This window comes from Odontesthes bonariensis, unplaced genomic scaffold, assembly GCF_027942865.1.
Source record: "Odontesthes bonariensis isolate fOdoBon6 unplaced genomic scaffold, fOdoBon6.hap1 scaffold_210, whole genome shotgun sequence".
NCBI classification, from domain to species: Eukaryota; Metazoa; Chordata; class Actinopteri; order Atheriniformes; family Atherinopsidae; genus Odontesthes; species Odontesthes bonariensis.
The window spans coordinates 6,840-32,490 of record NW_027457419.1 but is presented as its reverse complement, the minus strand read 5'-3'; the positions used below and the strand labels follow the sequence as shown (position 1 = coordinate 32,490).

Here is a 25,651-nt window from a genome sequence, read left to right as displayed (position 1 = left end):
CAACTGTTAAACGCACAGCCAATCACAATGTACTCCCATTCAAGTGGACAACCATATTGTGTGATGTAATCAGCAGAGGACGGAACCCGAGCCGATCTGGTACTTACACCGGCGCCGTCAAGTGTTGTATGGCCCAGATGTGGCCCAAGTACAGTAAGCTGGCTCTACCTGGAATAACGGCAAGTGTCCTGTGGACCGGATGGGGCCCAAACGTCACGAGCTGGACTTAATGTCAGTTGTGGAAGTGAAATACCGATTTGGACAACATCTGGCCGAGTTTAGGCATCCACACTGCCAACTGTGGGCCAGAGGAAGTGCAGATGTGGGCCACTTCTGGGCCCACCAACTTTTTTGGTGGGTGCTCATGTGACGCGTTGTTGGAAAGCATTTTATAATACAGTAGTACAGAAGATACAGACTAGGGGAAGTCTTCATAGTGATTGTCCCAACAGTCCAGTTCAGCTGTACCTAATTCTTCACGGATCGTCTCCTCTGATTCGTGTTTGCATGTAAACATTGTTGACGCTTTAGAATGAAGCCGCTGCCTTTAGCTTTTGAATGACACCTTACTTCAAAGCGCAGGTGCTGCCGTGTTGTGTCCACAGGCTTTAACAGGCGTTTGGACATGCCTGCAGAAAAAGCCTGTATTCATTTTTGAGTGTTGTTGTTATTAAGTTTAAACCAGGACTAGGTTATCAGGTCATCTGGCATCTGTTCACAAAGAAACGCTGTGTTCTGACGTCCGTAACTCAGTCCCAGTGACACTTTGAGGGATTCTGACACTTTCAGGGGCGAAATTAGAGTTTTAGCTTTCTGAAGAGACAAGAATTAAACATTTAATTCCATGTGGGTTTGTCATGAGTGAGCATCTTCTGGAATGAGAAGAAATTCTCCTCTTTAGGAGCTGGCATGAATGGGACCCGGGTCGATTCGAAGGAGTTTCTGTTCTGCAGCAGGTGTGAACATGATGCCGTTTTTTATTTAAACTAGGGCTGGGCGAGTTAACTCGTTAATTGTTTAAGGCCGACAAATATTTTATCACGCAGGTTTTATTATTTATTTTATTATTGTAAAAGTCTGTTGCTCACAGGCTTTTATTTTGTAAAAGTCTGTTGCTGTCTGTTGTGGAACCGGAAAAGAAAGTAATCGGCGGATCCACCAAACATGGAGAAGGGTACGGAACTTTTACTCGGCCATTTTCATTTTAAAGTTCTTCCAGACGGCGGAGTCGACAGAACCAAAGTCATCTGTAAACACTGCCAAGTTGAATTGTCTTCTCAGCGTAGTAGTTCCAGTCTAAAATATCACTTAAAGGCAAAACACACAACTGATAGCAGCAAGTCATTCAAGGAAACAGACAGTGGAGCGAGGCTTCTACATAAAAACTACAGAAAGATGCTGATGTTAAAAGTGTGTTTGCACAACAAATGTTATGGCACTTTCATTCATATGGCAGCACATTTAAAATAAAACTAAATGCTAAAAGCTATACACTACTTTTGAATTCATTTTTGGATTTTGCGTACAAATGTGATTAATCGTGATTAATCAGGGAAATCATGTGATTAATTAGATTAAACATTTTAATTGTTGCCCAGCCCTAATTTAAACCTGCCATTTTCTGTCATGACGTCCGATGTCTGCAGAGGAATGGCCGACCTCTGAGGCGTCTGTTTCTGCGGAAGGAGCTGCTGATCGATCAGTTTCGGCTCCAGCGTTCGTGGAGCAGCTGGTCGTTTCCTCGCTGGCCGACAGGAAGCTCTGTGGTTCAGCAGGATGGATGACACACAGCTCGAATATTTTCTGTGGAATATGTTGAGTCTGCACAGCCTTTTTGCAGATGTGGCCACTGCTCTGCTTCCAGTTTTCCTCTGAGCTGTTAGAGAACGCTCCGAAAAGTGACGCCATCCCAAATATTTCATGAGCATTTTGAGCTCAGCTTTAAAGGGGCGCACAGGGTCTCCTGGGGTGACGGTTTCCCAGGCTTCCATTTGAAATCATCTGTTTAATTTGGCGGTGACAAACACCTTTAAATCCAGAGAACCTCATGACAAACACATGAAGAAACAACTGGAATGAGAGAATCTCGTTTTCAGAAGAGTTTTGCATTTGAAAGGGTTGATGGATTCTGGACGTATGCGCCGCTTTCACAGCTGGATCTATAGGTCACTGTGTAAACGTGTATATTAAGTTCCTGTTTCTCTTTATTATTATTCCACCAGTTTTTGGCACCTAACTACTCCTGCATACTTTCAGCTATTTCTACAAGTTTTGGTATCGAAACGTTCAGCTCTTTCAGCAGATTCCTGCTATCATTTTTGGTGTTTGTAACTTTTACACTTTTTAAGATATTCAACTTTTATTCAAATTTTTCCGTCATTCAAATGAATGGAAACTGCTTTCAGCTCTTCCAAATCATCTTCCTCTTTCCAACTACTTCTGCATGCTTTCAGCTAGACACCATTCAAACTTTAAATGGGTCACAAGACATTCAGCTATTACCAATTGTTTCAGCTTTTTCAAATCTTCAGACAAATTTTAAATATGACAGTTTCAAAAACATGAATATTTTGCTCCTCCTTGATTTTTATGAATGAGCACACAGTTGAGTGCGTGCTGATAAGTTGTTTTTTCTAACAAATTCCTCTAACTTTCATACAGTTTAACTTAGAGAAACAAATTATACCTTAAAATGTAGGAAAAATTATCCTCTTTCAGCCAATGTAACTTCTAAAGAGCTCACATTTACAGAATTTCAGTTATGTGAATGGAAACCGAGATCAACCTCTTCAAATTCTCTGACTAATTTCCAATGTTAAGTTTGGTAGTACAAAAAAAAAAAAAAAAAAATAAAAAATCACAAAATTCCTTCAACCAATACCGTAGCAACAGTTTTTACTGCTGAAATTGAACTATTTTCAGCTTTTTTAGCATGGTCAGCTATCCCCATTCAGCTCATAAGCTGTTGAGCAGGGACAGCTCTTTCTAGTTATTTACTCTTTTTAAAAGTTAAAATCAGGGAATGATTCATATAAGTTCATTTTTACACCTCTGATGTGAGGTTTTACTTCGTGTCCCCACAGTTTATGAAAAGAATCCACATTCTTGTTTGATTTCCCAGTGTTTTTACGACCCCTTTGGTTAGTTCGATGGCAGTAAACATGTCTCCTAAAGTTGGGACAGGTCCATGTTTCCCCACTGTGCAGCATCCCCTCTTCTTTTAACAACATCTGTGAACATCTGGGACTGAGGAGACCAGCTGCTGGACCTTTGGGGGGGGGGGATGTTCTCCCTTTCTAGTCTGATAGAGGATTCTAGCTGCTCAGCAGTCCTGGAGTCTTCTTTGTTGTGTTCTAAATGTTTTCAGGGGGTTAAAGGTCTGCGGGCTGGTCAGTCCATGCTGTTGGAATAGATGCAGGTTTAACTCTGTCCTGCTGGAATATGCAAGGCCTTCCCTGAAACAGAGGTCGTCTGGATGGGAGCAGATGTGGCTCTAAAACCTGTTTAAACCTTTCAGCATCGATGGAGCCGTTCCATATGTGCAGGTTTTCCAGTTCCAGAGGCATTAATGAACTGAGAGCTGATAACAAGCTGGATGGCCCCTCTCCTCTTTAGTCTGGAGGACGCAGCATCGGGTTCTGATCCATCTGACCACAGAACAGTTTCCCACTTTGCCTCGGTCCATTTTAAATGAGCTTTGGTGCAGAGGAGACGGCAGAGTTTCTGGATCGTGTTCACATGTGGCTTCTTCTCCGCCTGACGGAGCTTTAACCTGCATCTGTGGATGTTACGCTGAGCTGTGCTCACAGACGATGAACTCTGGAAGTGTTCCTGAGCCCATGCAGGGATTTCCAGGACAGAATCGTGTCAGGACTGGCTGGGGGGTAGGACACGGATGCGGACTCAGAAGTGTAAGACAAGAAACTGGGTTTTAATTCATAAAAACAAAGTTAAACAAAAGGCGCGGCCGAGCCGGATGACAAATAACTTAACTGTGAGACAAAAGACATAAACTATGACTAACGAAAACAAAAGACTTGGCATGATACGGGAAAAAACACTTAACTTGAATGCGGGGTCGTGGCATGAGGGGTGAAAATCAGGTAAAGATCTGAAAAAAGGACAGGGGAGCCTGGAAACTAAATGGGGAACTGGGTAATTGTGAATGAGTGCAGCTGGGGACAATGAACAGGCGATGTGAGTGAAAACTAATGAGGTGGTATGTGAAGTGAGGGGAAAAGCAAATGGCAAAACATGAACTCAAGAACCAAAACACAACCTAAAACATGATAAAACATAACTAAAAACATGGGGAAAATCCCATGGGCGTGACAAATCGGGTCTGATTATTATTTTTTTTTAAATGCAGAGCCGCCTGAGGGCCGGATGTTCACAGAGATGTCTCCAGATTCTCTGAATCTTTGATGAACCCCTGTTTTTACCCCTCGAATGGACCCAGTCATGTGACCGACCTGTTGCCAATCATCATAATTAGCTGCAACATGCTCCTCCAGCTGTTTCTTTTCTTTTGTTCCCCCCCCCCCCCGTCTCAACTTTTCTGGGACATGTTGCTGCCATCAGATTCACGACTGATATGTTTTCTATGTTCATTTCACTCTGTTTGTTTTGCCATGTTACACAGGGACCGGGGTTGATCTATAAACCCGTGTCGTTGACGCGTGTTTGTGTGTGTTTGTGTGTTTAGTCCCAACCAGCCAGCCTGCCTGCCGTGGACATCAGCACCAACTCAAACGGACCCAAGCAGGACTTGTTGTTCGATGACGACGGCGAGGATCTGTTCGCAGGTATGAATATCTCACACATCTGTAGTTTGTAGCCTCCACAGGTCTCACATGTTTTATGATGCTTCACACCGGATGTTCTGCTCGTGTCAGACTTGATTATTTGGGTCTCAGTTTTTTTTTGGCTTTGACGCTTTAGTTGTTTCTTTATTTTTTGTACACATTCTCCATATTTCGAGCACTGATAGCAGTTTGGATATCTGCTCGTTGGGACTGTTTCTTTTGTCTGATGATAATAGATAAATGAGTACTTTATTAGTTACTCCAGGAACCAACAGAGCCAACAGAAATCACCAGATCCTCGTCTTAACAACATGTCTGTCACCCTCCTTTTGGATTTTAAGCTGCTGTAATTCTTTGTCTTTACAAAGTGGTTGCTTGTATTTAAATTAACGTGGTAATCTGTGTGTGTGTGTGTGTTTGTGTGTGTGTGCGCGCACATTGTAGAGGCAACAGAGGAGGTGTCGTTGGACAGTCCGGAGCGAGACGTACTGCTGTCTGACGGCCCATCACCCGCCATCACTCCCATCACCCCTCCCACCTCCGTCATCACCCCACGCATCGGCCACGCCCACGACGACATGTTCACACACTCTTCATTTGATGAGGTGACTCCACACACACACACACACACACACACACACACACACACACACATATCTTTGGATCTTTAGGCACTTTGTTCCCAGCAGCCTGTCACAGAGACACATCATTTGTTCCCATTTCTTTAGCTGCATCTGTAAAAAACAGCAAAGATAACATAGTGTGACAGACAGAAAACAGGATTTCTGCAGCAACAAGGTGATTCCCAAAGAGCTGTTAGCTGAAAACTTGGCATATCTCAGCACGGTGTGCAGTGCGTCCTTAAAACATTTGAGGAAACTGGACAAGTGGAGGACAGAAGAAGAAGTGTCAGGCCTAAAGAACTATCTACAGCAGATGAACAGGATCTGAAAGTGATGTCCTTAAGAAAGAGGAAAACATCCAGCAAAGACCTGACACAGGAGCTGAGAGATGCATCTGGACCTTCAGCTGATCCATCTGCTGTTGGCCCAAGCCTCATCAGAAATGGGCTCCATGGAAGGGTGGCTGTCAGGAAGCCGTTCTTAAGGAAGGGAAACAGGGAGAAAAGGCTGAGCTGGGCCAAAGGACACAAGAAGTGGGCTGAAAATCAGTGGCAGCAGGTCTGATGGAGGGATGAATCCTCCCCAGAGCCCGCAGCTCAACATTACTGAAGCAGTGTGGGATCATGTTGGCAGAGAAGGCAACAAAAGGCAGCCCACATCCAAAGAAGAGCTTTGGGATGTCCTTCAAGAAGCCTGGAGAACTATTCCTGAAGACTCCTTAAAGAAAGGACAGAAAGCTCGTCTGAGAGGGTTCAGGCTGTGCTGGAGGAGAAAGGAGCTCAGAGCAGATATTCACTTTAAAGCTGCTCAGAACTGAACTAACTCTGTTTTTAACTTATATTCTGTATTTATATTTTATGTTTGCAACTTTTTCTTATTTTCACGGAAATATATAAGTAAATGAGGGCTGGATCAGGACTTCTACACATTATTAAATGTCGTTTCCAGACATAAACCCATTCCTTAAGTTACTGAACATAAGACAAACATACAGTCATGAGACCAGACCGGTAGATTTAAATGTGGCCCAGCAGGAAAAAGCTTTGTGTTTTCAGTTTTTTATCTTCAGACATCATTTTAATGTCACTTCCTGTAGTTCATATCCATCTAGTGAAATATCTCACCCTGACGTTCAGCTGTTGGATTTTACCAACAACGAATGCTGATTGAGTTTTGTTTGATGTTCTCTGTAGATCGAAGAGGAGGAAGGCGCCGACTCCTTCGACATAAACATATCAGTGTCCGACCCCGAGAAAGTTGGTGAGTGCATTTTAATGATATGTGATATCATGTGATACCAACTAAACATCTACCACAGATGGAAAAACACACAGATCTGAGTTATTTTTGGCAGCTTTTTAAATGGATTTATCTGCTCACTGAGCCCTTATTTCCCACCAAACCTCCTGTTGTTATCGTTTTTGCCTTTTTTCTGATTGGGACAAACATGCTGGAAGTTAAAAGTCACATCAGCCTTTCCACGTTCATCTGAACGAATTCAGAGTGAAGTAAAATGCAGAGTAGGAGCCTTGGTGGAGCCCCCTAGAGGCTGTACTTGTCATTACAACCACGTAAACCATCACACAGATCAAATGTTTGGAGCTGAAAAATCTTTTTGCATGTAGGTCGGGCAGCACTGTTTCATATTCAGCAGGCAGAGCAGCATTAACCCCACAGTCTCTGAGTGTAAACACGAACAAGGTCAAACCAAGATGGTAAATAAAAGGCATGAAACTAGTTAAACTTGTTTGATATCTGAGCTGAGCCGAGTCTCAGTCTCATTCCTGCTTAAACGGTGAGGAAACACCGTCTGTGTTTGTGTGATTGAACGTTTCGGGTCATTAATCAGAGTCTGTGTGTTCCAGGTGACGGGATGAACGCATACATGGCCTACAAAGTGACCACAAAGGTGAGAAGCTGTTGGTAAAGCCTTTCTCTGTCATTTCTGTCAAACTAAAACCTGCTCGTTCACATTTATGAACACACACTCGGGGGTCAGAAAACAAAACTTTTATGACCACATGCTTAATCACGCTGAGACTGTGCTGTGTGTGACAGTTTTGTGACACTTCAGTGTTGCTTCAGGAGTAATACGATGGTCTCTGCTGCTTCCCTAATGTTGAGAGCTGCCTGCTCTTTCTGCTGCAAAACTGTTGATTATGTGCCAAGTAATCGTGGAATTCAGAACACAAGTTAATCAATGACTCTGGATCTATTTCCAACGTGAAGCTAGCTAGCTACTTATCTAACCTTGGTAACAATAACTAGTGTTCTTGTTATTACATCATACATCATTTAAGTAAAAGCCGTCCACCTCACCTTACAACTCAGTTTGATGAACACAGCCTCCCTGTATTAACGGCGTGTGCGCTGTGATAACGATGAAAGACGGCACACACGTGTAAACGATGGTCAAACGTGGTGTATTCAAGGCAACTTAGAAAAACGAGCTCCAACCTTAAAGACAGACTGAAGGGTTAGGATAAGCTGCACCACTCAGTGGAGTTACATGGCACTAAAAGGATCGGATAATTGGCTAAATTACAATAAGACTGAGTTGAGCGAGGGTAATTCTCCTTGGATATATGGCGGTGAATGAATGGGAACAGAGGCACAAAGCGTGTCATACCCCGGTATGATAGGTGGCGCTGTACCCATTCCAGCTGTTGCTAATAGAGCCACTTCCTGTTGACCTCTTCACCACCAACAACAACAACAAACTCAGGCATTGGAGAAAGATGGAGAACGCAGAGCCAGATGAAGCTACGTCCCTCTACATTTGGTCTGTGATGAGCTGCTTGTTGCACAAACTCGATGCCCAACGGAGCATTCTCCATCGCGTTGTTTGTTTCTTTCTGACGGCGACAACAACAGGAATATCGTCTCCTTTGACTTCCGGGTCACGACCCCGGGAAAACATCTGGAGCATGCGCAGAACGCAAAGTCTGATTCACCACGTGTTTCAGCGTCTACAAGCAGGTTTAGAGTGACTTTCAACCCAGTTATCTCGGGGTCTGAATCCGATCCGATCCAATTTCTTGTCAGATTAAGCTGTCTACATGAACTTAATAACTCAATCTGATTGTAATTTAGCCAATAATCTGATCCTTTCAGTGCCATGTGACCCCACTGAGTGTTTCTGAGCAACCCCATTAACAGGTTTGTGACGTATGTTGAGCCTAAAGTCAGAGTTTCCTGTGTCACTGAGGTGACTCCGCTTGGACCTGGCTCCATCATGTCTCAGGTTAAACTGGATAAAGAGAGACGAGACACTCGATCTGCTGAGATTTTAGGTCCCCGTAAGAATTTTTATCTGTTTTAGACATTCAAAAAACTTGTGGCTTTTTCTTTCTTTACTTCATTTAATTCTGAAAGCTTGATTAACTGCTGAAGACTCTTAAGTTCTTCACTGAGGAAGCCTTTCGGATGAGAGGTGAAATCCAGTCTGGCTGCTCTTATTTAAGGTTTTTAGGATTACTGAGGCTCTACCCACATACATCCGGTCCTTGAGGGCCGCTGTCCTGCAGGTTTGAGATGTTTCCCTGCTTCAACACACCTGAACACGTCTAAAACCTGCCCTCGAGGACCGGACGTCCCTGATCTTTCGGCTGCATATTTTACAGCCTGCAGTTTGTAATCTGCATAATAGGATCTTCTTTTTGATTGTGTTCAGTTTGTCTCAGTTGTCTTTAAGTTATAAATTAAGCAGCGTATAGTTGTCACAAGCCTAGAGTATTTACTCCTTGGTTAATGTCAGTCAGTATGAATTAACATCTAAAAACCATGTTAAATTATATATATTTTGATATATAAGTCGCATCTGACTATAAGTCGCAGGACCAGCCAAACTATGAAAAAAAAGTGTGACTTATAGTCCAGAAAATACTGTATCTTTATAATTTTTTTAGCTTTTCTCGCGATATGTGTCTCAGTATTTATAAAATCTCATCTTAATTTCTGTATAAATGTTAAATTCAACCTTGTGATTTATAAATAAGTCCAGTCTTATTCAAGTATATCCTTTTTATTATTATTATTTATTTCATTTGCACTCAGAAGCTTTTAACAAACAACACAAATAATATAATAATATTTATATAGCTCAGTTCAAAGTTAAACATACCTGTCATCAGCATGATGTTAAAACTGCTTTAAAGTGTCAGCTGTTCTCCACTAATTTCTGATAATGACACATCGTTGGCATTACCCTCCCCTGGTCCTCCAGCCGTTCATCACTTTAACTGCCTCTCTTTCTTTCTCTTGGTGCCTCACACAGACCTCCATGTCCGTGTTTAAGGAGATGGACTTCTCGGTGAAAAGGCGTTTCAGTGATTTTCTCGGTCTGCACAGTAAACTGGCCTCCAAGTACCTGCACATAGGCTACATCGTCCCCCCTGCACCGGAGAAAAGCATTGTGGGTAAGCAAAGTCAGACCTCCACAAGTGTATTCGGGCATTCAAGAGCAATCATCCGCCCATCCAGAAGTCGATGGTTCGATTCCCGACTTCCCCTGGACTGTATGTGGAAGTGTTTGAGAAGGAAAACGCTGCATGGCCAGTAATTCTGTAGATGAGGAACAGTTCCAGTTCGAAAACTGCCATCCAAACAGTTCAATTCAACAAACTATGACTGTTCTTTACAGAGTAATGAAATAATTAGGGCTGGGCAACGATTAAATCTTTAATCTAATTAATCACATGATTTCCCTGATTAATCACGATTAATCGCATTTGTACGCAAAATCCAAAAATGAATCCAAAAGTAGTGTATAGCTTTTAGCATTTAGTTTTATTTTAAATGTGCTGCCATATGAATGAAAGTGCCATAACATTTGTTGTGCAAACACACTTTTAACATCAGCATCTTTCTGTAGTTTTTATGTAGAAGCCTCGCTCCACTGTCTGTTTCCTTGAATGACTTGCTGCTATCAGTTGTGTGTTTTGCCTTTAAAGCTGCAGTCTGCAACTCTTTTTCAAGCATAATGCCTGGAACTGTCCGGGGATTCTGAAAGTAGTACATTAAATACCCCAATACAAAAAAAAATGAGTTCTCTAGGTCCCCTATATGTCCCGCTAGGTCCCTCCAAAGCCAGCAGGTTTGTTTACAAAATTGCAGACCGGACCGGTAAAAGGTAACCAATCAGGTTACGAGCTGGGCTCTGCTGCCTGTCAATCACCGATTGTGCACGCGCGATACAAGGTAGGCTCGTCCCCACGCTTATTTATCTAGACTATTGAACTTCATTACGGGCTAGTCTACTTACTGTGTCTTCCATGATCGCAAATGACAGGTGAGTTGATGAATGAGGAGTCGTGTAAGCGCATCTGGCGTGCACGTCTACGTGCACGAGTTCTCATGTGTTTTGATAGGGCGGGACAGGAAGTTGAATAACTTTTTATTTTTCGGTTAAAAAATAAGCATTTCTTGCATTTTGCGACTACGGAGGTCACCGTTTTCAACTTCAAGCGTTCTGATAGATCATGTAAACTCTTAAAATGCCAAAAAGTAGGACTTTACGTATGACAACAACAAATCCTGCAGACTGCAGCTTTAAGTGATATTTTAGACTGGAACTACTACGCTGAGAAGACAATTCAACTTGACTGTAAATGCAGGAGTTTTTTTTAATTCATTTTGAAATACGTGCTTTTATGTTGAAACAAGTAAAACAGGAAGTAGCGCCGGTTAGCTCCGTGAGCTTCACACAGAGACAGAGGAGCACCTGTAGCGGTGATGTTACCTGCTAGTTTATCTTTATTTTATTACTCCATGCTTCGTGGTGTTTGCTGTAACTGTGTGAATGTGATGCATTCAACAGACTTTTATAATAATAAAACCTGCGTTAATGCGCAATAAAATGTTTATCGCCGTTAAATAATGAACAAGTTAACGCGATAATAACGAGTTAACTCGCCCAGCCCTAGAAATAATCAACAAAAAGCGTTTTTAAAGTGTTGTATGTGTTGCTGTAAAATGTTTAAACTCTTATCCAGAGCTCCATCTTACTGTTCCAGTTAAATCAGAAGGCGATTAAATGACTTAAATATGCACGCGTCTCATTTTCTGCAGGGATGACCAAGGTGAAGGTGGGGAAGGAGGATCAGTCGTCCAACGACTTTGTGGAGAAGAGGAGGTCGGCGCTGGAGAGGTACGATGAGGACACAACGCAGAGATTTAACAGATCAGCTGATCTGCAGACAGATGACACAGTATGGTGGCTGTGTTTGTGTCATGTGGAGATGAAGCTGTGAGCTGTTAGTCATCCTCTGTGATGCTTTCAGAGACACTCTGAACTTAAATTGCTGTTTTCTTAAAAGCAAAATCATGTGTGAATTTTGCTCAATCGCAGAATTAAACTTTTCTTTGTCGTAAAACATTTAGACACGGTCCAAAACTCTGCCCTGAAAGTTAAATCCAGAACTGAACTGGGTTGTAGTGTTTAAGAAGCCCAGGTCCATTCAGAATAAAGAGAACCTGGTCTGAAAACACTTCTCAGGTCCAGCTTTTTTTTTCCTCCCCTCCTGCTGATCTCCTCAGATACTCTCAGATTTTTCCTGTTTCCGATATTCTGCCCACAGTAAAGGTCGCCTCAGGTTTTATCCTCTTAAAGTGACGTAAATAATGAAGAATCACTGAAATTCTTCCCTTAAAAAGGCTCCAGAGAGTGTTGAAAACTTCACTTAAACTCAGCCTTCTGTTACCTGCTTCTGGCCCCTTTGTCCTGTTGACTGAACCGAGCACGAGCCCAGGTGTTCATAAATGATATAAATCATATCGTCAGATTGTTCTGCTTCATTCTTTGTCCTGCGTGCAGAATGCTGAAGAATAAGAAAAGATGCACCAGTGAATCCGTCCTTCCTCTTAACAGAATTTGGCAGCACGAACAACACAGCTTTGTTTTATAAAATGCATGTGAAACGTGACACGAGTGGCAGTTATTTAGGGAAGACTTGCTTCCTCTATGGGTGCACCTGGGTTAACCATGGGTTAACTTCCTGTTACACCTTGCATGTAAAAGCCTGTGCTTCATTCCTCTGGTGACCGCTTATAACAGAGGAAAATATTAGTGTATAAACAGGTTAACAGTGTGTGTGTACTTGTTTTTCTATATTCATATTGTCCAAAAACACCATATGTGTTTGTGGGATCCAACATGTTAAAAGGGATCTTTGAGGATTAAAACTTGGTGTTATGATTAGAAACTGAACTGTGATCCTGGCCTTAGCTTTGGTGGTGGGAACGCTACTGGGAACACTGGTACTGGTGGTTATCTTCTAATAAAAGTGGCTTTTTTTCTATGATAATAATGTATAGTTTGACTTAGGACTGTGTGATGAGGCCAAAACAAGTATTTTCCGGACTATAAGTCGCGTCAGTCAAAAAATGCATCGTGAAGAGCAAAAAAAACATACATAAGTCGCATTTATTCAGAAAATTATTTCACAAAATCCAAGACCAATCCTGACACACCGTGCTCTGATAGAGAGGCGATTAGCGCTCTTTGTTTTCTTCACTGCAGTCAGATTAACCCTCTGCTTTTCGCCAGTCCACTCACAAGCTTCTCACTCACTCTTTCTTTCTGCTGCTGGATTCCCGTTTTCGGCTGCATCTTTTACAGCCTGCAGTTTGTAATCTGCAGATTAGGATCTTCTTTTTGATTGTGTTCAGTCTGTCTCAGTTGTCTTTGAGTTATGAATTAAGCAGCATATAGTTGTCACAAGCCTAGAGTGTTTACTCCTTGGTTGATGTCAGTCAGTATGAATTAACATCTAAAACCATGTTGAATTATATATATTTTGATATATAAGTCACATTTATTTAGAAATTTATTTCACAAAATTCAAGACCAATCCCGACACACATTGTCCGTGCTCTGATAGAGAGGCGGCTGCGTTGCATGAAGCGGTAACACCAAGAAGTCAGTTTGAATTAACATTTAAAACCATGTTAAATTCTATATATTTCGATATATAAGTCGCATCTGACTATAATTCGCAGGACCAGCCAAACTATGAAAAAAAGTGTGACTTATAGTCCAAAAAATACCATTTTTTTGTTTTTATTTTGTTTTTATGTGTCTCAGTAACCATCCGACAATAAAGTCACAAGCCTTACCATCAAAACCATATGCATGGTTCTCACATTACTGGCATGGGGACGTTACAAAACAACTTTATAAACAGCATGTCACTCACCGGTTAGTTGTACGCTCGCGCATGTGAAAGCCCAAAAGAGTCGATGGACGATAATCCCACATACAAAGCAATTATCTTCTCTAGAAAAACTGCGTTCAAGTATTTAAAACATTACAACAATATTACTGGGCATGTATTGTTGTAATGTTTTAAATACTTGAACGCAGTTTTTCTAGAGAAGATAATTGTTTTGTATATGTGATTATCGTCCATTGACTCTTTTGGGCTTTCACATGCGCGAGCCTACAACCAGCCGGTGAGTGACATGCTGTTTATAAAGTTGTTTTGTAACGTCCCCATGCCAGTAATGTGAGAACCATGCATATGGTTTTGATGGTAAGGCTTGTGACTTTATTGTCGGATGGGTTATAAAGTGGTGTGACGTTTCTGCAGTGTGCAAGTTGTTGTTTTACGTGGAAGGGTTAGCGCTTGCCCCTTAGCCACCACGTATTAGCCTCGCATGACATGCTGTGCGGACAGAGCGATCTTCACACAGGGAGCACAGATTTGCACCTGTCTGTGTCCTGCTATCAGTATTTGACAACCTCTAGCAATGGAAATGCGCTTCAAATGCCCCGGAGTTTTCCTTTAATTTCTGTATAAATGTTAAATTCAACCCTATGATGCATAAATAAGTCCAGTCTGATTCAAGTATATCCTTTTTATTATTATTATTTATTTCATTTGCACTCTGAAGCTTTTAACAAACAACATAAATAATATTAGATAGTTCCTCCTGCTGAGGCTCAAAGCCACAACAAAGAGCATTTTAACACAAATCTTTGGGAAAGATGTTTCTTTTTCTGATGGGTCGTGTTTCAGCAATGGGAGCGTGTCTGCGTTTGTGGTTTTGCTTCATTTGACCTTTTTATTTGGAGGTTTGGACGTGCAGTTTGGGGCGTTTCAGGAGGTGAAACAGGCTCGTGGAACGGCTGTTTTTTTTTTCGCAGCATATTTTGCTGATAAGCGCGTTTTGTTTGACGTTTTCCCCGTGAAATCCGATCTACTGCCAGTACGCTCGCTAACTAAATCCTGCTGTGAGGGGCATTCAGAGACGTGAAAAAGATGCCATCACAGTTTATACTCGATAAAGTCATCGCCCACCTCTAGTGGGAGTGTATTTTTATTTGAATTTAACTTATTTTTAAAATCTTATTTCAATTCAGTTGACATAAATGTTATTTTTGATTGAATTAAAGCCGTTTTTTTTGTTTTAAGATCGATAAAGAAAACGTTTGTGGGCCTCGGGCAGCGCTCCAGCTCTTACGAGTCTTTACTTCAGGCCTCGGCACACGTGAAAGAATCAGGAACAATAGATGCTGAAAAGAGGAACGAGGATTTAGTAAGAAAGAGGTTCTGGTCAGAGTTGGGGTTGGACATTCACCTGTGAGGGTCAGAGGAAGTGTTGGAGACCGAGGAATGCTTTATATCAACGGTGAATGTGTGTGTTAAAGATCAGCGTGGTCAGAACTTTAAGATCGAAAGGTTAAACCACAAATATTAGATACATCATTATCACGACACGCACCCACCTGTGCGTGTGCTGAATACTGAGGAAGGCGGGCGGGGGGGTGGGGCGGATAAAAGGGGCGGGGCTGACATTCTGCTGCCCTTTGCTGATGCCGTTTGATTGACAGGAAGGTCAGCCAGCGACAGCTGATGGAGCTCAGAGCTGCAGAACTCCACCCTGATGGACCGAGTTAATGAGGGCAGAAATCTACACTGATGGAAAAGCTGATGCTTAATACCCAGCAAACATTTCTCTCTTATTTCATCCCAGCTCTGATCCTTTTATTATTATAATAATACTAAAACTCAGGCGTTACGCTTCTAATCTCTTCAGACTGTGGTTGTTTTTGTTTCCACGGCGATCTGATATTCTCTTCCTGCGCCCCACCACCTCTGCACCCACCACCTGATGCCAGCAGCATTTATACCTGCTGTATGACTTCAAGTTCACAGACTCTGTTAGCCGTGGAGATTAAACCTAAAACAACTGAGCTCATCTGACCAGAAAGGCAGCCAATCTCACCCTGAAAGTCCCCTCGTATGTTCACGATCGATATCTTTTTGAGTCCCTGATTCATGTGGAAATGCTGCTTTCAGGGAGAAAAACCTATAAAAGTCTGTTTTCTTTTTCTTTTTTTCTTTGTAGTTCTTCCCACTTGGACACACCTTTTAAAGGGGTCTCATACCATTGTTACACAGATAATATGACGATATGTGTCCTTCGAGGCTGTTCTGATGCCATAAAGAAGTGGATGGCTGCTAATTATCTCTCACTTCACACTTTAACAACAGAAGTTCTTGTTTGCTTTGCGCTGTAAGCAACATTTCTGGCTCTTTATCATGACAAAAGTCAGAAAAGTGTGTGTGATAATTCTTCACGCCTTGTGTTTCCTCTGTTGGAGCTCACTGTACATCAGCCTCAGTGGGTCGTGTGGATCGCTGGCAGACGGTCCGACCTGCGGCTCTTCCTCGGCCCTCTAAGCCGTCTCATGTGACCCCTGTTTTGTCATCTTTGCACTGGCTCCTCTTAAAATTCACACTTCACTTTAAGATCCTCTCTTTACATCAGTGAGCTCTTACAGCCACAGATGATGCGCAGGTCATTGAAGTCCTCTGACCAGAACCTGTTGGCGGTTCCTCCATCTGGTCTGAAAACTAACGTTAGTCGAGGTTGTGGCTCCTAAACTACGGAAAACATCTGAGATCCGTGGACGGAATGGAATTTATTACATTTTGATGGAGGTCACTGGTTTAAATGCAGCAGTGGAGTGGGTGCCACACATTACAGCTCATAAAAGAAACCGAAATGAACAGTTAACAACTAATTAACACTTGAATTTTAGCAGGGCTGGGCAACGATTAAAATATTGAATCTAATTGATCTCATGATTTCTCTGATTAATCACGATTAATCGCATTTGTACGCAAAATCCAAATGAATTCAAAAGTAGTGTATAGCTTTTAGCATTTAGTTTTATTTTAAATGTGCTGCCATATGAATGAAAGTGCCATAACATTTGTTGTGCAAACACACTTTTAACATCAGCATCTTTCTGTAGTTTTTATGTAGAAGCCTCGCTCCACTGTCTGTTTCCTTGAATGACTTGCCGCTATCAGTTGTGTGTTTTGCCTTTAAGTGATATTTTAGACTGGAACTACTACGCTGAGAAGACGATTCAACTTGGCAGTGTTTACAGATGACTTTGGTTCTGTCGACTCCGCCGTCTGGAAGAAGTTTAAAATGAAAATGGCTGAGTAAAAGTTCCGTACCCTTCTCCATGTTTGGTGGATCCGCCGATTACTTTCTTTTCCGGTTCCGCAGCAGACAGCAACAGACTTTTACAAAATAAAAGCCTGTGAACAACAGACTTTTACAAAATAAAAGCCTGTGAGCAACAGACTTTTACAATAATAAAATAAATAATAAAACCTGCGCTAATGCGCGATAAAATATTTACCGACGTTAAAATAATTAACGAGTTAACTCATTTTTAACGCATTAACTCGCCCAGCCCTAAATTTTAGTGAACATCCCCTCATTTCTGCCTCCAGTTATTCACACAAATCATCAGCATCTATAGGATGGAGCAACATGACCCGTTTCCTGACACCGTTATCGCTGTTGGTTTAACTTTAACACCACCAACAGGTTGTTGTTTGTGCTTTTTAAGAACATTTCGACACACTGAAGAGGAATTTAGCTCTTTTAGACGCTCGCGTCTCCCTCAGGATGAGCTGGAACATCAGTGTCATATCTCCACTCTTCGCCCAGCACCATCATCAGGTCACTATACTTCTGATGCTCTGATTTCCTATTCTAAATTCAAGATTTTGGCTTTCAAAGGTTCATATTCACTTTGAAGCAAAGGCGTCATTTCTTTGTGTGGGCGTACTTTTAATCAGCCGATATTTTTGTGTGTTTCAATGTCCTGAAACTCGGCTTTGGGTAACTTCAGATAAACTTACATATAAACCTGCACATGATGCTTATTAATGAGATTAAACTTTCACCAAATGGAGACATTTTTAAATCCAGGTTAAAAACATTTATTTTCTCGTGTGTCTATGCATGAAATCTGCACGATATCTTTGAATTTATCTGGAGTGTTGCTTGTTTTTAAATTAATTTAAATGATTTTATTTGTTTCTCTTTATATTCTTTTATGTATTTTTAATGCTTCTTACCCTCCCTGCTGCAATGCTTTTATTTTATGTGAAGCACTTTGAATTGTTTTGTACATGAAATGTGCTATACAAATAAATTTGATTTGATTTGATAATGTGAAGTACCCTTGGCTGAGCTCATATATGAGACGTACCTTCAGCTCCTTTAAATGTGTGTGTAGCTTTTTGCTGCCCAGCTGTGTTTGGCTGAAAATAGCTAAATACTGAAGTTAAACTTTTAACTCGAGGGAAGCGTGACACAGAAAAAGCTTCTCTCCTACAGAACGACCCAGATTAAGTCGAACGTACCGCTGGCTTGGTAACTGGTCTTCATAAAAAGAAGGCCTCTGCTGAGCTGTTTTTTGATCAGAATTTGCTCTGTTTCAGGTATCTGATGAGAACAGTGAAGCATCCCATCCTGCTGAAGGATCCTGACGTGCTGCAGTTCCTGGAGAGCTCAGAGGTGAGAGAAGCAACGCTACCGGCAGAGGTTCGGCTCATCAGTCAGACACGAGCGTCTGCAAACCTGCTCATTATGATCGGATCTCCGTTTCCTTCTGCAGCCTGTTTAATGCAACAGGCCAACGGCAGCCGTGCACCACTGAAGCAGCTTCTGCTTCAACGCTCCGCTGCAGAAAATCAACACAACCTGCAAACGGCAGTTTAAAAACTCCCAGCCGTGTGTTTGAGAATGAGCTGCAGCTTGTTTGCCGTGGAACTAACAAAACATGGAAAGTTAGGACTCAAACAGATGAAAATGTCTCCTACTTTAGGCTTTAGTGTCCCCAGTGTGCTCTTTAACTGGAGGATTACAGGCCAAAGCGTTCAGGCTGGCCTCATTTATTTGGGTTAGCAGTTGTTTGGGGCTGCAGATATTATTTAAGCCCCGACATGGCAGTGTGAGCGTGTGCTGGAAGTTAACCTGTGCTACAACTTGGCTATTTTTTCCCCCAATAATGACTCAAAGGGTCAGTTTAACCGTCTCGCTGGAACAATCGTCCATAATATTTCTCACCAGATTCAGAAGAATTTAAATCGGTTTCCTGTTGGGGCTAATTCCCTGCACATTGATCCGAGTCACGTCCACTCAAACCTCATCTTTCAGCTCTCTTTTCACACATTTTCAGAGCAGATTTTTGCATTTAGGAACATTTTAACTGTTCTTCTTGTTAGTTTTAAAGCACTTTGAAATCAAATCAAATTTATTTATATGACACATTTCATGTAGAAAATTAGTTCAAAGTGCTTTACATAAAATAAAAGCATTGCAGCAGGGAGTCTAAGAAGCATTAAAAATACATAAAAGAATATAAAGAGAAACAATTAAAATAATTTAAATGAATTTAAAAACAAGCAACAGTCCAGATAAATTAAAAGATATCGTGCAGATTTCATGCATAGACACATGAGAAAAGAAATGTTAAAAATGAAAAAATAAACACAAGTCTTATTCAAAATCTATGATATGATATTTTCATATTTTCTATTTCTGTACTTTTTTTAATAGCTTAGTAAGAGATGAGATGCATTGATGTGTGTAATATGACCAACAGGGGGAGCTATTTAATCAGACACCGGCTTGTTTTCCTTGTACGGGGATAACTTGAAGCAGAACTGCAGGATGGGGACCAGGAGAGCTGTTAATATGAATGTGTTTGATCAGTTATTGTTGAGATGTTTTACTCTTTCCACCAAAAAAAGTGAAGCACACAGACAAAATAACGCTTCCCCTCCCAAACAGACAAAAAAAAACTTCTTTTTCCCAACAAGCGGCCGAGCATCGCGGTGAGGTCACACCGAAAACTGCCTGAAGGTTTAAGGGCCTGCGGCGTTTTGTGTTTCCTCCCTTTGTTGTCCAATCAGACTAAATCCTCTGAAACATTTGGTCTCAGGCCGGCCTGTCGGCCCCGCTGCCAGCCGCCTGAGCGGAGCTGGGATTGCGTTGCGAGGCAGCGCGGCCGTCGGGTCCAGAATAAATGGCTTTGTGTCACAGATTTAACAGATGAATCACTCGGACGCTTGACCGAGCGTGTCGGTCCGTCCGGCCCGCTTAATGAAACACAACCAGGGTGGGGGGGTGGGAGGGGACCTGGCAATTGAAAGCTATTTTTACCCCCCCTCCCCTCCCCTCTCCTGCCTACAGTCATTTACCCTCGTCCCGCCTTCAGCGAGGCCCCCGGGGGACGGGGACGTCCCCTGGCTGCCGCCGCCGCTGTTAAATGAGATCAGAGAGGCGGGAGAGGTGGAGGTAACCCGTTACAGGAAAACCCCGTGTAACCGGGAAAAAAGTAAACTTTTCCAAAATGAAGAAAAATGAGCCTATTTTCCCACGGACGAGCCGGCGTTTTCAGACTGACACGTTGGGTTCTGTGTCGGTTTTTGCTGTTTAAAGTTGCTCAGCACATAAAGCAGCTGCATTAATTCTGATGGGGGGGCTAAAACGTGGGAGACATCGCAATCAGAGGGGAGGAGGGGGGAGTTAGAGAGGGAAGAGATGGAGGGAAAGGAAGAAGAGAAAGTGAAAGGAGAGAAAAGAATAAGAAATAAACCCGATGCGGAAAAGGCCTGAAAGAAGAAGGTGAAACGCAGTGAAACAAACATGGAGGCGACTCTTTAACCCGTGTGTGTCTGTTTTATTGTGCAGCTGCCGCGGGCCGTCAGCACGCAGGCTCTGAGCAGCGCCGGGATTCTGCGGATGGTCAACAAGGCCGCCGACGCCGTCAACAAGATGACCATCAAGATGAACGAGTCCGACGCCGTGAGTGGGGGAGGGAGGGAGGCACAGGAAGGGGGAAACGGGGCAAAAATGAAGCAGTGAAAGAGGGATGAGGGAAGGCAGGAAAGGGACAAGAGGTAGATGATAAAGAAGGAATGGAAGAAGTAAAATAGAAAGACCTGGAAAAGTTCAGCAGAAAAGGAATTAAAAAGGAAGGAAGCAGAAAGGGAAAAGGAGGTAGTGATGACATAATAGATGGAGAGGGATTAAAAAGAAGAGTAAGGAAGGGTGGAATGAAAAAAAAGAAATGGGAGAAGGAAAAAGAAAAGAAATGAAAGTGATGAAGACGAGCGTCCGGGATGAAACTAGAACAAACTGGAAAACAAAAAGATAAGCAGGACGTTAAAAGTTAAGCGGCTAAGATGGGAACGAGGGAAATGAAGAAAAAAATTAGAGGAGAAGAAGGAACAAATGAGTAACCATGGAGACGAGAGAAAAGATTCAAACGGGATAAAGGGTTTAAAGGAGGGATGGAAAGCATGAAGGAAACGTAAGAAGAGACGTAGTTTAAAGGACTTAAAAGCACTGTGAAACCTGACTGTGTGTGTGTGTGTGTGTGTGTGTGTGTGTGTGTGTGTGTGTGTGTGTGTGCGTGTGTGTGTGTGTGTGCATCAGTGGTTCGAGGAGAAACAGCAACATTTTGAGAACCTGGACGTCCAGCTGAGGAAGCTTCACATCAGCGTGGAGTCGCTGGTTTGTCACAGGAAAGGTACTCCGACCTCTTCCAGTCCACCTTTTAAAATGTTCTAACTTCTGTGTTATTTCCTTATTTGAGCCGCCTCGGTTTTAACTGCTTCCTGGATAGAATTTACGAGTAAATGCGCCAAAATATTTTCAGAAAAAGGAGCTAAATTAGAGCAGAAACAGGTCGGTAATTTGATCTGTGGCTGATCGTTTCTGTCATTCACAAACAATCCGTAGTGAAAGAAAGCCTTTTTTCTTCCATGTTTGAGTTAGAGTTTTAGGTCCCCCCCGTCCTCTCCTCTCTTCTTCAGAGCTTTCTGTCAACACGGCGCAGTTCGCCAAGTCGGCGGCCATGTTGGGGAACAGCGAAGACCACACGGCTCTGTCCCGGGCTCTGTCCCAGCTGGCCGAGGTGGAGGAAAAGATCGACCAGCTGCACCAGGACCAGGCCAACGCCGACTTCTACCTCTTCTCCGAGCTGTTGGGCGACTACGTCCGGCTCATCACCGCCGTCAAGGTACGACCTCCGGTAGAAAAGCGGCGGGGCGGCGGCGTGTGAAACCAGCAGTTACTGTCTGACACACGCCTCAGACTTCTGTCTGAGCTGCTGAAGCTCTGGTAGAAACAGGAGGAGCTGCATTCCAATTCATCTCTGCTCTGTAACTGTTGATAAAATCACCTCTAACCTCACATACGTCCATAAATTAATCTAGAAATGATTCTTTTTACTCGTCAATCTGCCGATGGATCCATTTATAAAGGCTCAGGTCCTGTTGAACGAATGAATTATCTTATTTAGAAAGTGATTATCGTTACTCACCAAGTTTTATACAGAGTTTGGGTTTGTGAAGCTGGAATTTACATGTAGATGGATCATTTCAGCTAAAATGAGCCAATACTTCTGGGAAATGGCGACAGTTACTACATTATATTACATTATCCCACTTATTTACGCAATTTAATTTGTCGAGTTTGTCGTTTTTTTTACCAAACTTTACTGTTAGATTCCCTCTGAAACATTTATTCAGGCCAAACATTTACTCAGAGCTGTAGATGTCCGTGTGGATTTTCATTCTTAATTTTAAACGTTTCATTCAGATGTAGATTAAGATTTTTGTGTTTTTTGTTTTTTTTTCACGGTTCAGACATCTTTGTCATTCTGGTATCTGCGGAGCCTGAAAAAGCCTTTTAATTAGATTTTTTTAAAGTATAGAACAATGAAATGTCCAAGTTCCCTCATTTAATGATTTTTTTTTTAATTTCTGTTTTATGATTTTGCATCTAATGATGGTAAAATATTCCATCTTCCAGTCTAAATGTACATTTGCTTGTTCTGGATTGCTTGAAGTGGATGCACTTCTGCACAGATGTTGCAGCTTATTTTAATATTTCCTTTGTAACCCAGAAGCTGCCACCACAGAGGAGGAAGTTTACTCAGAGGTGAACATAAGATCCCATTAGAGAGGATCTCCCCTGGTATCTGTGATCGTGATATCTTCATACAAGGCCAGACCAGTTCAACTTGAGGCTTAAATCTCTGAATGTTCCTGGCAGGAATCGGTGGTTCCCGTCTCTGATGCTTAACAATCGGAACCCTGTTGATAAAACAACTTAAACCTTCAATATGTGAAAGTGTGAAAGTGCTGTAAAAGAAGCCAAATTTAGTCATTTTAAAAGGAAGACTCATCATTACGCATCATGATGCGTCTCGTAATGCAATCGTGCCCTTTTTAATCATGTGAGCAGGTTATCAGAGGACTTCTGTGACACTGTGTGTGTGTGTGTGTGCGTGTGTGTGTGTGTGTGTGTGTGTGTGTGTGTGCGTGTGTGTGTGTGTGTTCAGGGTGTGTTTGACCACCGTATGAAGACGTGGCAGAAGTGGCAGGACAGTCAGATGCTGCTGCAGAAGAAACGAGAGGCTGAAGTCAAACTGCAGTCCGCCAACAAACCCGAGAAACTGCAGCAGGCCAAAGAAGAGATCAAAGAGGTGAGGCCGCAACATGCACGCGCACATGCACGAGCAGGGCGTCAGAAATCATTCCTGCCTCCCACAAACCTCAGAAAAGCTTTAAATCAGCAGACTAACACCTGACAGCCGCTCGCATCTAAAGACAAAGACTCCAGATCTTACAGGGTCACAACTAGATTTTTCTGAGGTTATTTCCCATCATGCACCTGGTGGAAACATGGTAGAGTCATCCGTGCTGTTTCCATGAAGCAGTCGGTTGCTCCTCCTTTTATTCGGTTCAGTCGAACCGTCCGTTTTCTTGTCTCGTCGCCATGGTTACTCTCAGCCACAGCTTCGGCACACGTGTTGGTTGAAAACCGCAGAATGAGTCGCCGAGCGACACGATTTGCATAAAGCAAGAGCAAAGACCTCTAAAGATGATATGAGATTAAACACGTTTGAGAGGCCGCCTTTAAAACGTCCAGGACGGCGTTTTATGACCACCTGACAGCAAACGATGAGATCACCGGAGCGCGCCGCAACGTCCCGATTCTTCCTGAAACTGTCTGCAGCTCTGAAACCGCTGAAAAAATCACGTGAATGAACCTACATCAACAACAACAGAACCGCATGAGGATGTGCTTAGCTGCTGGTTTTCAATTCATAAAACTTTATCGTCTCTTTGCAGTGTAGCACATTTTTTATAATCACTATCTTTACAAGTGAGATGTTGTTGATATGTTCCTGATTTCAATCTTAGCCACGCCCCCTGTTTCCCTTTTCATTTTATCGATACTGCGATATATATTTTTATTAATTTAAAAATATATATATATATATATATATATATATATTTTTTTTTTTTAAAAGCAAACTTTATTGAAAAGTCAGACGTTACAATTAGTGAAAACACAGAACATTAAGGTAATACAATACAATACCAGGGGGTCAGATTATACAAAACAGTGATAAATTAGTTCATAGATGTTGTATAAAGTGCACAGCTCTCACGTTTGTTTCTGTTTGTCTGGCTGTGTCGTCCTTCCGGTTCAAAGGTCGGACCACCAGTCCAATCAGCAACGATTCATGTCAAATCACACCGTCCCTTTTTCCCCCCAGAATATGATGGAGTGTTTCGAATCGTATCGAATCGTTGGCTGAATATCGTGTGTCGTATCGTGAGATTAGTGTACGCTACAGCCCTACTTTTCATGCAGCTTTTCCAAAGATGCTGTTAAATGCAGCGACATCTTTGACGAGCCAGGAGTCGTTTTTTAAGTGCCGCTGAACCGAGACCAATCGGTACATTCGGGTTTCATCCGCCTCGCGTAGCAAACAGAAGGAGACCCGGCGCTGAGCCTTGAGGCGCCCCAGCAGACGAGTTCTGAGAGAGGAAAAGGACAAACGTCAGCACAACTTACACAAGCTAAAATAAGTTTATATGTCGATGCTGTGAAGATACACTACTGGGATAAGAGCAGCCGTGCACATCAAAAACGAAAAGATAATTCAAATAATTCATCTTGAGTGATGGCAGGTCAAAGTGGGGCAGCCACAGTCAGTCAGAACAGTGGCAGATGGAGGTGAAAGCCTTTAGATTTTAGGATTATTAACAGCAGTTCGTTCATGTTATCTTAATCAAGAGTGTTCTTCTTTCTGCTCTTTACCGGATCTGCTCTTTACCGGATCTGCTCTTTACCGGATCTGCTCTTTACCGGATCTGCTCTTTACCGGATCTGCTTTTTACTTTACAGATGATCCGACCTGAACTTCTGACACTTTGCTGCTTTAACTGAAGCCTTTTTTACTGGTTTTAATGTTGGATGTTTTTCTGTAGTCGTTGGATCTTTAAGCTGCTTTCAGTCACTCAGTGGGGTCACATGGCTCTGAAAGGATCAGATTATTGGCTAAATTACAATCAGACTGAGTTATTATGTTCATGTAGACACTTTAATCTGACATGAAATGCGATCGGATCGGATTAAGACCCCGAGATAACTGGGTTGAAAGTCAAATTAAACCTGCTTGTAGACGCTGAAGCTCGTGGTGAATCAGACTTTGCGTTCTGCGCATGCTCCAGATGTTTTCCCGGGGTCGTGACCCAGAAGTCAAAGGAGACGATATTCCTGTTGTTGTCGCCGTCAGAAAGAAACAAACAACGCGATGGAGAACGCTCCGTTGGGCATCGAGTTTGTGCAACAAGCAGCTCATCACAGACCAAATGTAGAGTGACATAGCTTCATCTGGCTCTGCGTTCTCCATCTTTCTCCAACGCCTGAGTTTGATTCGATTCATTCCCCGACATATATCCAAGGATAATTACCCTCGCTCAACTCATATCCGATCCTTTCAGTGCCATGTAACCCCGCTGAGTGAAACCTGATGGACTGATTTTACCCGTTAACAGAGTGTTGAGTGGGAGAACCGCTGCTGTGTCCACTCAGGTG

The 25,651-nt window shown here is 42.5% G+C and overlaps 1 protein-coding gene across 1 annotated transcript; it reads left to right on the top strand.

Annotated features, from left to right (window-relative positions):
- Nucleotides 1-4,705: 4,705 nt before the first annotated feature.
- LOC142376224 (sorting nexin-2-like) lies at nucleotides 4,706-24,066 on the top strand (the record flags this gene model as incomplete). Its single annotated transcript, XM_075459911.1, has 11 exons — nucleotides 4,706-4,805; nucleotides 5,250-5,410; nucleotides 6,622-6,688; nucleotides 7,294-7,337; nucleotides 9,705-9,846; nucleotides 11,498-11,576; nucleotides 18,184-18,259; nucleotides 20,441-20,554; nucleotides 21,188-21,281; nucleotides 21,568-21,773; nucleotides 23,100-24,066. Coding segments are annotated over 11 exons (1,332 nt in total), but the record flags the coding sequence as incomplete, so codon positions are not given.
- Nucleotides 24,067-25,651: the final 1,585 nt, after the last annotated feature.